Below are 18194 nucleotides of genomic sequence, written 5' to 3' on the forward strand. Positions count from 1 at the left end.
ATGTTGTAATTCACACTCTGAAATATCCCTTTTAAAGAAATTACTTTTTATCTTAAAAAACAAAAAAGGAATAATCATACAGAGACAAATAACACAGTTACTGAAATTAAAAATACTCTAGAAGGAATCAGTAGCAGAGTACCTGAAGCAGAAGAACAAGTCAGTGAGCTGGAAGATTAAATGGCAGAAATAACTTCTGAAGAGCAAAATTAAGTACCAGAAAAAAAATGAAAAGAACCGAGGATAGTCTCAAAGACCTCTGGGACAATATCAAAAGCACTAACATTCAAATAATAGAATTCACAGAAGAAGAGAAAAAGAAAGAGTATGAGAAAATTCTTGAAAAGATTATAGCTGAACAATTCTCCAACATGGAGAATTAGGAAACAGTCAATCAAACCTAAGAGGCAAAAAGAGTCCCATACAGGATGCCAAGATACATGCCAAGAGAAACATGCCAAGATACAAACTAACAAAGATTAAACACAAAGAAAGATTATTAAAAGCAGTAAGGGAAAAGCAACAAGTAACACACAAGGGAAACCCCATATGTTTAACAGCTGATCTTTCAGGAGAAACTCTGCAGGCCAAAAGGGAATGACAGGATATATTTTAAGTAGTGAAAGTGAAGAAACTACAACCGAGATTACTGTACCCAGCAAGGATCTCATTCAAAACTGATGGAGAAATAAAACAGACAAACAAAAGTTAACAGACAAACAAAAGTTTGTTTTCAGACAAATGAAAGTTAACAGAATTTATTACCATCAAACCAGCTTCAAAACAAATGTTACAGGAACTTATATAACCAATTGATACAAGAAGAGAAAAAGATCTACGAAGTCAACCCCAAGCAATTATGAAAATGACAACAGGAGCATATATATCAATAATTACTTTATATGTAAATGGATTAAATGCTCCAACTGAAAGACACAGAATAGCTGAATGGATACAAAAACAAGACCTATATATATATATATGGTGTCTACAAGAAACCACTTTAGACCTAAAGTCAGATATAGACTCAAAGTGAGAGGAAAGCTATATATTCCATGCAAATAGAAAGCAAAAAAAAAAAAGTTAAAGTAGCAATCCTCATATCAGGCAAAACAGACTTTAAAATAAAGAAGATGTAGTGGTGGGACACGTGTTTCTGATTTCAAGCTCAATAGTTGTGAAATGCCAGTTCAAGAGTAGGGTCCTGGAGGCGGTCCTAAGATGGTGAGGAATAGGATGGGGAGACCACTTTCTCGCCCACAAATTCATCAAAAGAACATTTAAACGCTGAGTAAATTTCACAAAACAACTTCTGAATGCTGGCAGAGGACATCAGGCACCAAGAAAAGCAGCCCACTGTCTTCGAAAGGAGATAAGAAAAAAATATAAAAGACAAAAAGAGACAAAAGAGGTAGGGACAGAACTCTGTTCTGGGAAGGGAAGTTTTAAAAAGAGAGGTTTCCAAACACCAGGAAACACTCTCACAGCTGAGTCTATGGTGAGCCTTGGAACAACAGAGGGCAACATGACAGGGAGGAAAACTAAATACATAAGTATAACCCACAGATTACATGCCCAACGGTAACTCCCTCAGCAGAGAAGCAGCGCAGACGCCTGCATTTGCCACTAGCATGTGGGGACTGGGCAGGGAGGCATGGGCTGCACTGCTTAGAAGAAGGACCCAGCCTGAATGCCCCGAAGGCAATCTGAGGGAACTAACTTGAGACAGCAAACCAGGCTGTGGGATAGCTACCACGTGAAAAGCCCTAACCAGGGGGGCTTCCCTGGTGGCTCAGAGGTTAAAGCGTCTGCCTTCAATGAGGGAGACCCACGATCAATCCCTGGGTCGGGAAGACCCCCTGGAGAAGGAAATGGCAACCCACTCCAGTATTCTTGCCTGGAGAATCCCACGGACAGAGAAGCCTGGTAGGCTACAGTCCACGGGGTCGCAAAGAGTCAAACACGACTGAGAGACTTCACTCACTCACCCACTTAAGATACCACCAGGCCTGTTCACAGAACAAAGGACCGACCAGAGCTATGCAGAAAGCCCTAACCTAAGACATGGTCAGGGTCGCTCATAGAACAAAGGACTGAACAGAGCTGGCTGGTTGCAGACCATCCCCCTCCAGTGACAGGGAGCCAGAGCCTGAAGGGGGCAACTGCGGCCCCAGAGAGGCATTATCCACCAAACTGCAAGCATTTTTCATTGCTAATTAGGACTTCTTGGGATTCTGGACAGTCAAGATCCACCTGAGAAGGTGCACCGGCTGTACACCCAGAAAACCCAGAGGCAGGGATGGGGAAGGCGATAAGCCACAGCGACTGCACTCGCCAAGCACGTGATCACTGAGAACGGGGAAGGGCACAAAACACAGGCCCAGCTGAGTCTGTACTTCTGAGGACTACCTGAGTACCTGAACCTAAGTGGCTTAAACCTGGGAAGTGCATACCACCCAGGGCCAGCCTCAGATAGTTCCCAGCACAGCAACCTAGAGCATGAGCAGTGTAGACAGGGCAAGCACACACACCATGAGTGGGGGCAAACCCAGTGTGGCCAAGACACTGCAAGCACAAGCCAGTGTTGTTTGTTTCCAGTGTCCCTTCCTCCCCACAGTTCAGTTCAGTTCAGTTCAGTCGCTCAGTTGTGTCCGACTCTTTGCAACCCCATGAATCGCAGCACGCCAAGCCTCCCTGTCCACCACCAACTCCTTCACTCAGATTTATGTCCATCAAGTCAGTGATGCCATCCAGCCATCTCATCCTCTGTCTTCCCCTTCTCCTCCTGCCCCCAATCCCTCCCAGCATCAGAGTCTTTTCCAATGAGTCAACTCTTCACATGAGGTGGCCAAAGTACTGGACTTTCAGCTTTAGCATCATTCCTTCCAAAGAAATCCCAGGGCTGATCTCCTTCAGAATGGACTGGTTGGATCTCCTCGCAGTCCAAGGGGCTCTCAAGAGTCTTCTCCAACACCACAGTTCAAACACATCAATTCTTCGGTGCTCAGCCTTCTTCACAGTCCAATTCTCACATCCATGTACGACCACAGGAAAAACCATAGCCTTGACTCCCCACAGTGAGTGAAGTCGCTCAGTCGTGTTTGACTCTTTGCAACCCCATGGACTGTAGCCTACCAGGCTTCTCAGTCCATGGGATTCTCCAGGTAAGAATACTGGAGTGGGTTACCATCTCCTTCTCCAGGGGATCTTCCTGACCCAGGGATTGAACCTGGGTCTCCTGCATTGGAGGGAGACGCTTTAACTTCTGAGCCACCAGGGAAACCCTCAGTACTACTGAACAACTGACTCTAAACAAATGTCCACCAGCACCCCCTTGTGTCAGGGAGGAAATTAGACACTGAAGAGACCAGCAAACAGAAGACGGTAAAACAGAGAGAACCGCCTTGGATGTTCTAGAATGTGGGCTGAGTACCCATGGCATTTGTTCCAGAGTACAAACTCAAGGGTGATTAGAGCACAGGCACAGTATTTATAGGATGCATACTACAGAAGGTAGGGTTACTACTAGTGTTACACATTGCAGAATTCAAGCTCTTTAGTCGTGAACAGTAAACTCAAGAGCAGTGTCCGAGAGATCCTTGTTAGGCGCTATGAAACACAAATCAATAGTGGACAAAAGCATGCTTCTGAGTACAAGCTCTTTATTTCTGGAATGAAGGTTCCAGACTGGGAAATTAAAAGACGCTTACTCCATGGAAGAAAATTTATGACCAACCTAGATAGCATATTCAAAAGCAGAGACATTACTTTGCCAGCAAAGGTCTGTCTAGTCAAGGCTATGGTTTTTCCTGTGGTCATGTATGGATGCAAGAGCTGGACTGTGAAGAAAGCTGAGTGCCGAAGAACTGATGCTTTTGAATTGTGGTGTTGGAAAAGGCTCTTGAGAGTCCCTTGGACTGCAAGGAGATCCAACCAGTCCATTCTGAAGGAGATCAACCCTGGGATTTCTCTGGAAGGAATGATGCTAAAGCTGAAACTCCAGTACTCTGGCTACCTCATGGGAAGAGCTGACTCATTGGAAAAGACTCTGATGCTGGGAGGGATTGGGGGCAGGAGAAGGGGACGACAGAGGATGAGATGGCTGCATGGCATCACATGACACGATGGATGTGAATCTGAGTGAACTCTGGGATTTGGTGATGGACAGGGAGGCCTGGCATACTGCGATTCATGGGGTCGCAAAGAGTCGGACACGACTGAGCGACTTAACTGAACTGAAGGAGACAAAAGTACACAGAAAATTACAAGACACTAATGAAAGAAATCAAAGATGACATGAACAGATGGAAAGACATTCCATGTTCCTGGTAGGAAGAATCAATATCATGAAAATGACTATACTACCAAAAGCAATCTACAGATTCAATATGATCCCTATCAAATTACTTACGGTATTTTTCACAGGACTAGGACAAAAAATTTCACAATTCATATGGAAACACAAAAGACCCCAAATAGCCAAAGCAGTCTTGAGAAAGAAGGATGGAGCTGGAGGAATCAACTTTCCTGACTTCAGATTATACTTCAGAGCTACAGTCATCAAGACAGTATGGTACTAGCACAAAAACAGAAATACAGATCAATGGAACAAGAAAGCAAGCTCAGAAATAAACCCATGCATGTATGGATATCTTATTCTTGACAAAGGAGGCAAGAATATACACTGGGGCAAAGACAGCGTGTCCAATAAATGGTGCTGGTAAATCTGGACTGCTGCATGTAAAAAATGAAATTAGAACTCTTCCGAACATCATACACAAAGACAAATTCAAAATGGATTAATGACCTAAATATAAGACAAGAAATTACAAAACTCTCAGAGGAAAACATAGGCAGAACACTCGATGATATAAATCAAACAAGATCCTCTATAACCCACCTCCTACAGTAATGGAAATAAAAACAAAAGTGGGACCTGATTAAACTTAAAAGTTTTTGCACAGCAAAGGAAACTATAGACAAGATGAAAAGACAACCCTCAGAATAGGAGAAAATAGTAGCAAATGAAACAACTGACAAAGAATTAATTTCCAAAATATACAAGCAACTCATACAACTCAATCCCACGAAAACAAAGACCCCAATCAAAAAGTGGGGAAAAGACCTAAACAGACATTTCTCCAAAGACATGCAGATGGCTAACAAACATATGAAAAGATGCTCAACATAAGTCATTATTAGAGAAATGCATATCAAAACTACAGTGAGGTATCACCTCACAACAGTCAAAATGGCTATCATCAAAAAATCTATCAAACAATAAATTTTGGAGGGAGTATGAAGAAAAGGGAATACTCTTGCACTGTTGTTGGGAAAGTAAATTGATACTGCCAATATGGAAGACGTTATGGAGATTCCTTAAAAATCCAGGAATAAAATCACCATATTACCCAGTAATCCCACTCCTAGGTATACACCCTGAGGAAACCAAGATTGAAAAGGACACATGTATCCCATTATTCATTGCAGCTAGTTTTTACAGTAGCTAGAATATGGAATAAACCTAGATGCCCACTGTCAGATGAATGGATGAAGCAGCTATGATAATGGAATATGACTCAGCTATAAAAAGGAACATATTTGAGCCAGTTGTAATAGGCTGGATGAAACTAAAAACTATTATACAGAGTGAAGAGAATCAGAAAGAGAAGATAAATATCGTATTCTAATGCATATATATGTAACCTAGAAACATGGCGCAGAATAATATATTTACAATGCAGCAATGGAGAAACAGAGAGAGAATAGTTTTATGGAGGGGAAGGAGAGGGTGGGGAGGGGGAGGAGGGTGAGATGTATGAAAAATAGTAACATGGAAATTATATTCAGTTCAGTTCAGTCACTCAGTCGTGTCCGACTCTTTGTGACCCCATGAATCGCAGCACGCCAGGCCTCCCTGTCCATCACCAAATCCCAGAGTTCACTCAAACTCACGTCCATCGAGTTGGTGATGCCATCCAGCCATCTCATCCTCTGTCGTCGTCCCCTTTTCCTCCTGCCCCTAATCCCTCCCAGCATCAGAGTCTTTTCCAATGAGTCAGTTCTTCGCATGAGGTAGCCAAAGTACTGGAGTTTCAACTTTAGCATCATTCCCTCCAAAGAAATCCCAGGGCTGGTCTCCTTTAGAATGGACTGGTTAGATCTCCTTGCAGTTCAAGGGAATCTCAAGAGTCTTCTCCAACACCACAGTTCAAAAGCATCAATTCTTCAGCACTCAGCTTTCTTCACAGTCCAACTCACATCCATACATGACCACTGGGAAAACCATAGCCTTGACAAGATGGACCTTTGTTGGCAAAGTAATGTCTCTGCTTTTCAATATGCTATCTAGGTTGGTCATAACTTCTTCCAAGGATAATGGTGTTTTAATTTCATGGCTACAGTCAACATTTGCAGTAATTTTGGATACCATGTGTAAAATAGATAGCCAAAGGGATTTGCTATATGGCTCAGGAAATTCAAACAGTGGCTCTGTATCAATGTAGAGGGGTGCAATGGGGAGGGAGATGTGAGGGAGGTTCAGAAGGAAGGGGGCATATGTACGCGGTACCACGTAGCCAAATTCTCATGGCATGGGCTCCAGTGGAAGACTGGGAGGTGGTGGATGGGTCACCAGATAGCATTTGAAAGGTGTTCCAGGCAGTGAGTTTCTGTTCACCAACAAGGCAGCACAGATTGCCACTGGCACCATGGGGTGGGTTTTCCTGACTCTTCTGAAGGTGAATATGGATAGTGCTTTCCATGATGCTGCACAAGTAAATGCACTACAGAGATAACAGCTACAACAGTGTATACACACACACTGTACCAAGAGATGTGTGGCCTTGATGAACCAAGGACCTCGGTCAATGAAGTAATGAGGGACGATGATGAACACTGCAAGGCTGCATGTCCCCACTTGGCAGAGAGGCCTGTACAGCAGAAAGTGAAGAATAAGCAGCCTATGGCCCAGGGTGGGGAGTGGCATCCTCAAGGGGCCCACAATGTGACTGAGTTCAAACAAATCAACCATATACTCAGGCAGAGTTGGTTGATTTGGCTGTAGAATAAGGCACTCCATATGTGGTGGGTAGCTCTCCTAGCTCCATGAAGGTAAGCACTGCAACATGCATTTGAGGAGATGGCTGGTGTTGGTTTTTTACTGTTTTGAGGGTATAGCTTACATCCTAGTCGTCTGTTGTTGTAGCCTCTATTGTTGTTGCAGGATGTGGGTCCAAGTGGCAGCACTGTGCACTAGAAAGATGCTGTAGAAGGCAGAACTTGCATAATCTGTGGGTCAAAAGACCCTGAGCAGGTAGAATGTGGGGAAAGTAACAAGATGGTGCCAGTCAGGCCCTCTCACCTCATGTTCTGTAAATAATGACTTGGCATGGTTATACAACCGCTGAAATCACAGTCTACTTTGTGCAGCACACTTCTATGAGTTTCACCATGAAAGCCCTGGCTGCTGTACCAACAGGGCAACACTGAACCAACAACATGGTTATGTTGCATGAGGTTATGTATGGTTACATTATAGCTGTCATGGCTGCTGCATCAATCAGGGGGAGAGACTGTGTTATACCTGCTGTGCCAGCCAGGAGAGAATAAATGTGTTTGCAGTTCCTACATTAAGATTCCTACTCCTTGAGTCTTCTTCCAGACTCTTAGATTGTGCCTTGTCTACACTAAGTTTAGTGAACAGTGCAAACAGTGTGAGCAGAAAGACAACTGGCATCATGAACAGGATCAGCCATATAACTTTGCTGTGCTAAAGCTTTCAAGTTTAAGTAGGTTCCATTTCTTTGTATTTACTTCTGCTATTCTGGGAGATAGGCTGAAAAGATTTATGTCAGAGTGTGTTCTTCTTATTTTCCTCTAGCAGTTTTATAGTGTCTGGCCTCACATTCAGGTCTTTAATATATTTTGAACTCACTTAATACATTTGCTTTTGAACTGTGGTGTTGGAGAAGACTCTTGAGAGACCTTTGGATTGCAAGGAGGTCCAACCAGTCCATCCTAAAGGAGATCAGGCCTGGGTGTTCATTGGAAGGACTGATGCTAAAGTTGTAACTCCAATACGTTGGCCACCTCATGCGAAGATCTGACTCACTGGCAAAGACCCTGATGCTGGGAGGGTTTGGGGGCAGGACAAGAAGGGGATGACAGAGGATGAGATGGCTGGATGGCATCACCAACTCGATGGACATGAGTTTGAGTAAAGTGGGAGTTGGTGATGGACAGGGAGGCCTGGTGTGCTGTGATTCATGGTGTTGCAGAGTCGGACACTATTGAGCAACTGAACTGAACTGATTTTTGCATATAAAGAAGGATCTAATTTGCTTGTTTTATAAATGTAACTGTCCAGTTTTCCCAGCACCACTTGTTGAAGAGACTGTCTTCCCAATATTGTGTAGAACTGTCTTGTCATACATACGGATGGCTAACAAACACATGAAAAGATGCTCAACATCACTCATTATCAGAGAAATGCAAATCAAAACTACAATGAGGTACCATTTCACACCAGTCAGAATGACAGCAATCCAAAAGACTACAAGCAATAAACGCTGGAGAGGGTGTGGAGAAAAGGGAACCCTCTTACACTGTTGGTGGGAATGCAAACTAGTACAGCCACTCTGGAGAACAATGTGGAGATTCCTTTAAAAATTGCAAATAGAACTACCTTATGACCAGCAATCCCACTGCTGGGCATACACACTGAGGAAACCACAACTGAAAGAGACACTTGTACCCCAATGTTTATCGCAGCACTATTATATAAATAGCCAGGACATGGAAGCAACCTAGATGTCCATCAGCAGATGAATGGATAAGAAAGCTGTGGTACACATACACAATGGAGTATTACTCAGCCATTAAAAAGAATATATTTCAATGAGTTCTAATGAGGCGGATGAAACTGGAGAGTGAAGTAAGCCAGAAAGAAAAACACCAATACAGTATACTAACACATATATATGGAATTTAGAAAGATAGTAATGATAACCCTCTATGCGAGACAGCAAAAGAAACACAGATGTATAGAATAGACTTTTAGACTCTGTGGGAGAGGGAGAGGGTGGGATGATTTGGGAGAACGACATTGAAACATGTATACTATCAGGTAAGAAACAAATCGCCAGTCTATGTTCAATACAGGAAACAGGATGCCTGGGGCTGGTGCACTGGGATGATCCAGAGAGATGATATGGGGTGGAAGGTGGGAGGGGCGTTCAGCATTGGGAACTCATGTACAGCCGTGGCTGATTCATGTCAATGTATGGCGAAACCAACACAGTATTGAAAAGCAAAATAAAGTAAAAAAAAAAAAGAACATATGTAGAATTATTACAAAAAAAAAAGAACTGTCTTGTCATAGATTAACTGCCCATGAACAGTATGAAAATGCAAAAAGATATGAATACTGAAACATGAACCCACAGGTTATTAAGTGGGGCTATGCTACTGGAGAATATCCTACTTCAACATGCTATGGGAGAAGAGTGGAGGAATATCTCCAGCAAGAATGAAAAGGCTGAGCCAAAGTGGAAATGACACCCAGCTGTCCAAGTGTCTGATGGTGAAAATAAACTCTGATGCTATAAAGAACAATACTGCATAGAAAACTGGAATGTTAGGTACATGAATCAAGGTAAATTGAAAGTGGCAAGAAGGAACAATGCCATTTCACAAATTAGTGAACTAAACTGGACAGGAATGGTTGAATTTAATTCAGATGACCATTATGTCTATGACTGTGGGCAAGAATCCCTTGGTAAAAATGGAGTAGCCCTCATAGACAACAAGAATTCAAACTGCAGTACTTCAGTGGTACATCAGGAAGGACAGAATGATTTCAGTTTATTTCCAAAGCAACCATTCAATAACACAGTAATCCAAGTCCATACCCAACCATAATACTGAAGAAGCTGAAGTTGAATGGTTTTATGAAGACCTAAAAGACCTTCTAGAACTAACACCAAAAAAAGATGCCTTTTTCATCATAGGGGACTGGAATGTAAATGTACAAAGTCAAGAGATAGCTGGAGTAACAGGCAAGTTTGGCCTTGGTGTGCAAAATGAAGCAAAGGCTAAAAGGGTTCTGCCAAAAGAACGCACTGGTCATAGCAAACACCCTCATCCAACAGCACAACAGATGATTCAACACATGAACTTCACCAGATGGTCAATACTGAAATGAGAATGATTATATTCTTTGTAGCCAAAGATGGAGAAACTGTATACAGCCAGCAAAAACAAGATCTGGCTGTGGCTCATGCACAATATGACCTAAAGCAAAGCCCTTATTGTCAGAGCACAGGTCCTGGGTGCCCTACTTCATGAATCTAACTCACAACGGTCATCCACTGTAATGTACATATTGTAATGTACATATTTCAATGCTATACTCTTCAAATCATCTTGCCCTTGCCTCCCACTGAGTCCAGAAGTCTGTTTTCTACATCTGTCTCCTTTGCCCTGTATGTACTATTACCAGTACCATTTTTCTAAATTCCATGTATATAAACAAAAGCCATCGCAATATTCCTCCAATTAAAATAAATAAAAGTTTTAAAACCCTTATATTATACAGCAAAAGTGACAAATATATTCAAGCAACTAGATCTGATACAGTGCCTGAAAAACTATGGGTGGAGGTTCATAACACTGTACAGAAACAGTAATCAAAACCATCCCCAAGGGGGAAAAAAGGCAACAAGGCAAAATAATTGCCTGAGGAGAACTTACAAATAGCTGAGAAAAGAGAAGCAGAAGGCAATGAGGAATAGAAAAATAAACTCATCTGAATGCAGAGTCCCAAAGAATAGCAAGGAGAGGTAAGAAAGCCTTCTTCAGTGATTAATGCAAAGAAAGAAGAAAACAACAGAATGGGAAAGACTAGAGATCTCTTCAAGAAACTTAGAGATACCAATGGTACATTTCATGCAAAGATGGGCACAATAAATAACAGAAATTGTATGGACCTAACAAGCAGAAGGGATAAAGAAGAGGTAGCAAGAATACACAGAACTGTACAAAATAGGTCTTAATGGACCAGATAACGATGGTGGTGTGATCACTCACCTAGGGCCAGACATCCTGGAGTGTGCAGTCAAGTGGGCCTTAGGAAGCATCACTCTGAACAGAGCTAGTGGAAGTAATGGAATTCCTTCAAATCCTAAAAGATGATTCAGTTAAAGTGCTGTACTAAATATGCCAACAAATTTGGAAAACTGCTCAGCAGTGGCCACTGGACTGAAAAAGTTCAGTTTTCATTCAAATCCCAAAGAAGGGCAATGCCTAAGAATTTTCAGACTGCAGCACAACTGCATTCATTTCACATGGTAGCAAGGTAATGCTAAAAATCCTTCAAGGTAGGCTTCAATGTTACACGAAGGAAGAACTTCTGTATATACAAACTGGATTTAGAAAATGCAGAAGGATAATCCCAACATGATGGAGGAATAAGACATCTCCCCCGCCCCACTCAAATTTATCAAAAGATCATCTGACTGCTGAGCAACTTCCACAAAACAATTTCTGAACACTGGCAGAGAAAACCAGGCACTCAGAAAGGCAGCCCAATCTCTTCGAAGGAGGTAGGACAAAATATAAAAGACAAAAAGAGAGACAAAAGACTTAGGGGCAGAGACTCATCCTGGAGAGGGAGTCAAGGAGGAGGACAAGTTTCCCAACAGCAGGAAATCCTCTCACTGGTGGGTCTGTGAGGAGTTCTGGAATCTCAGAGGCAAACATAACTGGTAGAAAAAGCAAAACAAAACCACAGAATAGGCGCCTAACTGCAACTCCCAAAAGAGAAGTAAAGTAGCCCAGACGCACTCGACCCCCACCAGTGAGTGGAGGCACAGGTTGCATACTTAGGGTAAGGAGCTGGCCTGAATGCCCTGAGCACAATCTGAGGGAGCTAACATGAGATAGCAACTGTGAGAGAGAGAGAAAAAAAGAGAGAGAGAGAGAGGGAAAAAAAAAAAGAGAGAGAACTTTCCTGAAGAAGGCTCTAACCTAACGTACAACCTGGCCTGCTGATAGAAAAAAGCATTGAGTGAACACCAAAGAAGAGATAGCCAGGTGCATATAGGCCCCTCCCCTACTGCCAGAGGCAGAGAGGTAGGCAAGTAGCAGCCAGAGCCAAAAGGCAAGGGGCAATCTTGACACCAGAGAGTGTCATCCTTCACCAAACGGTGAGCAGGCTCCCAGTTGCCAAAAAGTCATCCTCAGATCCTGAACAGTTTGACACCTGCCAGGAGGGTTGCGGCCTGAGATCAGATCCTCAGAGGAGACACACAACACACCTGAGACGGTGCTCCCGTGGTGCATCAGGGAAACTGAGCGGCCTGGACCAGGGAGGTGATTAAGATGCATGGCCCACCTGGGATAGTGCGCTCACCAAGCACCTGGTCTTCTGAGCTGCTCAGACCTGGGAAGACACAAAATGCATGCACAACTGAGTCCGTGCCTATGCAGAGTACCTGAGAACCTGAACCTGAGCAGCTTAGACCTGGGATGTGCACCAAGCATAGGGCTCAATTTGGACAGTACCCCTGCAGAGCAACCTGGAGCCTGAGCCATGTAGACCCAGAAAGCACACGCCACTGTGATCTAGGGCAAACTCAGTGTGGTCCATACACTGTGAACACTGCCCCCGCCTCCCACACACACACTCCAGTGATATTTGTTTCCAGTGTTCTCCTCTCCCCACAATACAACTGAACAAGGGACCCTAAATAAGCAACCACCTTCAGCCCCTTGTGTCAGGGTGGAAATTAGACACTGAAGAGACTTGGAAAGAGAAGACGCCAAAATAAGCAAAGAGGGAACTGCTCTAGAAGTGACAGATAAAACAGATTAAAACTCTGTAGTTAACATTGACTAAGCATTGGAAGAGGCCTGTAGACCTTGAGGAGAAGTACAAGCTGGAACAAGGAACTATTTGAAAGTGAACTGACCCCACACTGCCCACAACAGCTAGAGAAAAATTCCTATATATATATTTTTACTATTATCATTTTTTAATTTTCTTCTATTTTTATTACTTTTTCATTTTTATAACCTATTACCTTGCAAAAAAAGAAGACCCTATTCTTAAAAAAAATTTCATATGTATTTTGTAATTTTTGATTTTGTACTTTTTGAGAGTCTAACCTCTAATCTAGATTTTTTATCTTTCCATTTTCCTATTTGATATCAATTTTGTACCTTTAAGAATCAAATCTTCAGTATCCATTTTCACATAGGGATGTGATTACTGGCTTGACTGCTCTCTCCCCTTTTGATGTTCCATTTTCTCCCAGGTCATCTCCATCTCATTCCTCCCCCTTCTTTTTGCTATTTAACTCTGTGAATCTCTCTGGTGTTCCAGGCTGTGGAGAGCACATAACAAAGTTGATTACTGGCTAACCTGCACTCTCCCCTTTTTACTTGCCCTATTCTCCTCCGGTAACCTCTATCTCCCTCCTCCTCCATCTCTACTCCATGTAACTCTGAACCTCTCTGGGTGTCCCTCACTGAGAATCTTTTCAGTATTAATCTAGATGTTTTATCATCTGTGCTGTATGGATTAAGAAGTCTTGAGTCTACAGTAATAAGACGACTGAGAGCCAGAGGCAGGAGGCTTAAACACAAAACTCAAACACACCAGAGAACTCCTGATTCCAGGGAACATTAATCGACAAGAGCTCATCCTCCTCTACACTGAAACCCAGCTCCCTCAAGAGCCAAAAAGTTGCAGGGCAAGACAAGCCACACTCATTCTCCAGCACTACTGGAAGACAGCCCTGCGCATCTAATCCAGGCTATGCAAAGTCATGCCAAACACAGATACCCCAACTACACTACTGAACACTTCATTGCAATCCAGAGAAGAGATACAGTTCTACCCACCAGAACACAGATGCAAGCTTCCCAAACTAGGAAACCTTGACAAGACACTCGTCCAAACCCACCCACAGGGAGTAACCTCCACAATAAAGAGGAACCATAAACTTCCAGCATACAAAAAGGTCACCCCAAACATAGCAATCTAAACAAAATGAAAAGGCAGAGAAATATTCAGCAGGTAAAGGAATATGATAAATGCCCATCAAACCAAACAAAAAGAGGAGACAGTCTACCTGAGTAAGAATTCAAAATAATGACAGTAAAGATGTTCCAAAATACTGAAAACAAAATGAAGTTAGGAGACAAAAAGACTGGAGACAAGGATTGAAAAGATGCAAGAAATGTTTAACAAGGACCTAGAAGAAATTAAAAAGTCTATCAATTATGAATAATGCAACAACTGAGATCAAAAGCACTATGTAGAGAACCAACAGTAGAACAATGGAGGCAGAAGACAGGGTAAGTGAGGCAGAAGATAGAATGGTGGAAATAAATGGAGAGAGGAAAAAAGAAAAGAGGACAACCTCAGAGACCTCTGGGAAAATGTTAAATGCCCCAACATCCAAATCATAGGAGTCCCAGAAGAGGACAAAAAGAAAGATCATGGGAAAATACTTCAGATAATAGTTGAAAACTTCCCTAAAATGGGGAAGGACATATTCATCCATTTCGAAGAAATCCAGTGAGTCTGAAACAGGATAAACCCAAGGTGAAACACCCCAAGATATATATTAATCAGATTAACAAAGATCAAACACAAAGAACAAATATTACAAGCAGTAAGGGAAACCCAAGAAATAACACACAAGGGGATTCCCATAAGGATAAAAGCTGATCTTTCAATAGATACTCTTCAGGCCAGAAGGAAAGGCAGGGCATACTTAAAGTAATGAAAGAGAAAAACCTACAGCCCAAATTACTGTACCCAGAAAGGATCTCATTCAAATATGAAGGAGAAATCAAAAACTTTACAAACAAGCAAAAGCTCAGAGAATTCAGCACCACCAAACCAGCTCTCCAACAAACGCTAAAGGATCTTCTCTAGACAGGAAACACAGAAAGGGTGTATAAACTCAAACCCAAAACAATAAAGTAAACGGCAACAGGGTCATACTTATCAGTTCAGTTCAGTCGCTCAGTCGTGTCCGACTTTTTGAGACCCCATGAATTGCAGCACGCCAGGCCTCCCTGTCCATCACCAACTCCCAGAGTTCACTCAGACTCGGGTTCATCAAGCCAGTGATGCCATCCAGCCATCTCATCCTCGGTCGTCCCCTTCTTCTCCTGCCCCTAATCTCTTCTAGCATCAAAGTCTTTTCCAATGAGTCAGTCCTTCGCATGAGGTGGCCAGAATACTGGAGTTTCAGCTTTAGCATCATTCCTTCCAAAGAAATCCCAGGGTTGATCTCCTTCAGAATGGACTGGTTGGATCTCCTTGCAGTCCAAGGGACTTATCAATAATTACCTTAAATGTAAATGGGTTGAATGCCCCAACCAAAAGACAAAGACTGGCTGAATGGATACAAAAACAAGACCCCTATATATGCTACAAGACACCCACCTCAAAACAAGGGACACACACAGACTGAAAGTGAAGGGCCGAAAAATATTGCATGCAGATGGAGACCAAAAGAAAGGAGTAGTAGCAATATTCATAATCAGTTAAAACAGACTTTTGAAATAAAGGCTGTGAAAAGTGACAAAGAAGGACACTACATAATGATCAGAGGATCAATCCAAGAAGATATAACAATTATAAATGCACCCAACATGGGAGCACCACAATATGCAAAGCAAATGCCAGCAAGTATGAAAAGGGAAATTAACAGTAACACAATAATAGTGGGAGACTTTAATACCCCACTTACACCTATGGATATATCAACCAAAAAGAAAATTAGCAAGGAAACACAAAGTTTAAGTGATACTGATACAATGGATCAGTTAGACCTATTGATATCTATAGGACATTTTACCCCAAAACAATGAAATTCACCTTCTTCTCAAGTGCACACAGAACATTCTCCAGGATAGATCACATCCTGTGCCATAAACCTACCACTGCTAAATTCAAAAAAACTGAACTCATTTCAATTATCTTTTTTGATCACAATGTGGTAAGATTAGATGTCAAGTACAGCAAATATATATATATATATAAAATACAAACATATGGAGCCTAAACATCATGCTCCTGAATAACCAACAAATCACAGAAGAAATCAAAATACACATAGAAACAAATGAAAATGAAAACATGATAACCCAAAACCTATGGGATTCAGTAAAAGCAGTGCTAAGGGGAAGGTTCACAGCAATACAAGCTTATCTCTACAAACAAGAGAAAAATCAAATAAATAACCTAACTTTACATCTAAAAAAAAAATAGAAAAAAAAAAAGAAATGAAGAACCTCAGGGTTAGTAGAAAAGAAATCATAAAAAATTATGGCAGAAATAGATGAAAAAAAAAAGAGAGGAGACTAACAAAAATCAACAAAACTAAAAGCTGGTTCTTCGAGAAGATAAACAGACAAACCATTAGCCAGATTCATCAAGAAAAAAAGGGAGAAGAATCAAATCAACAAAATTAGAAATGAAAATGGAGAAATCACAACAGACAACCCAGAAATACAAAGGATCCTAAGAGACTACTGTCAACAACTATATGCCAATAAAATGGACAACTTGGAAGAAATGGACAAGTTCTTAGAAAACTATAACCTTATAAAACTGAGCCAGGAAGAAATAGAAAATCTTAACAGACCCATCGCAAGCACAGAAATCGAAACTGTAATAAAAAATCTTCCAACGAACAAAAGACCAGGACTAGATGTCATTATGGGTGACTTCTACCAAAAATTTAGAGAAAAGCAACACCTATCCCACTCAAATTCTTCCAGAAAACTCCAGAGGAAGATAAACTGCCAAACTCATTCTATGAGGCCACCCATCACCCTAATACCAAAACCAGACAAAGATGCCACACAAAAAAACAACAACACAGAATCCAACTACATATTTAAAAGATCATATATCATGATATACGACAGTGGCAGGGGGGCAAGGAGTCTTCAATATTCACTAATCAATGTGATACACCACATTAACAAATTGAAAGATAAAAACCATGATTATCTCAATAGATTTAGAGAAAGTCTTTGACCAAATTCAGCATCCATTTATGATTTAAAAAAAAGAACCAGAAAGCAGGCACAGGAAGAATATACCTCAACATAACTAAAAGCCATATATGATAAACCCACAGCAAACATTATCCTCAATGGTGAAAAACTGAAAGCATTTCCCCTACAGTCAGCAACAAGACAAGGGTGCCCACTAACATCATTATTATTCAACATAGTTTTGGAAGTTTTAGCCACAGGCATTAGAGAAGAAAAAGAAATAAAAGGAATCCAGGTTGGAAAAGAAGTATAACTCTCACTGTTTGCAGATGGCATGATCCTCTAAAGACACCACCAGAAAATTACTAGAGCTAATCAATTAATATAGCAAAGCTGCAGGATATAAAATACACACACAGAAATCTGTTGCATTTCTATACACCAACAATGAGAAAACAGAAATTAATGAAATAATCCCATTCACCACTGTGACAAAAAGAATAAAATACTTAGGAATGCATCTACCTAAAGAAACAAAAGATGTATATACAGAAAACTATAAAACACTGATTAAAGAAATCAAAGATGACACAAATAGATGGAGAAATAGACCATGTTCATGGATTGGGAGAACCAATATAGTGAAAGTGAGTATACTACCCAAAGCAATCTATAGATTCAATGCAATCCCTATCAAGCTACCAGAGCTAGAAGAAATAATTTCACAATTTGTATGGAAATGAAAAAAAAAAAAAAACCCTCAAAGAGCCAAAACAATCTTAAGAAAGAGTCTATCTGGAGGAATGAACCTGCCTGACTTCAGGCTATACTATGAAGTTACACTCATCAAGACAGTATGGTACTGGCACAAAGACATAAACATTGATCAATGGAACAAAACAGAAAGCCCACAGATGAATTCACTCACCTGTGGATGCCTTATTTTTGACAAAGGAGGCAAAAATATACAATGGAGAAACGACAATCTCTTTAACAAGTGACCCGGGAAAATTGGTCAACCACCTGTCAAAGAATGAAACCAGACCACTTTCATACAGCATACACAAAAATAAACTCAAAATAGATTAAAGATCTAAAAGTAAGACCAGGAACAATAAAACTGCTAGAGGAAAATATGGGCAAAACACTCTCCAACACAAATCACAGCA

General features: G+C 41.4%; 1 protein-coding gene across 1 annotated transcript in view; it reads right to left on the reverse strand.

Annotated features, from left to right (window-relative positions):
• LOC138431431 (zinc finger Y-chromosomal protein) overlaps positions 1–18194 on the reverse strand; it is a 125917-nt gene that overhangs the window by 22650 nt on the left and 85073 nt on the right. Inside the window, exon 9 of the mRNA XM_070289556.1 lies at positions 12318–12442. Within this exon, the coding sequence (XP_070145657.1) occupies positions 12342–12442 (101 nt within the window). The 3' untranslated portion in view covers positions 12318–12341. The remainder of the gene's footprint in view (positions 1–12317; positions 12443–18194) is intronic.

Source organism: Ovis canadensis, chromosome Y, assembly GCF_042477335.2.
Source record: "Ovis canadensis isolate MfBH-ARS-UI-01 breed Bighorn chromosome Y, ARS-UI_OviCan_v2, whole genome shotgun sequence".
Taxonomy (NCBI): Eukaryota; Metazoa; Chordata; class Mammalia; order Artiodactyla; family Bovidae; genus Ovis; species Ovis canadensis.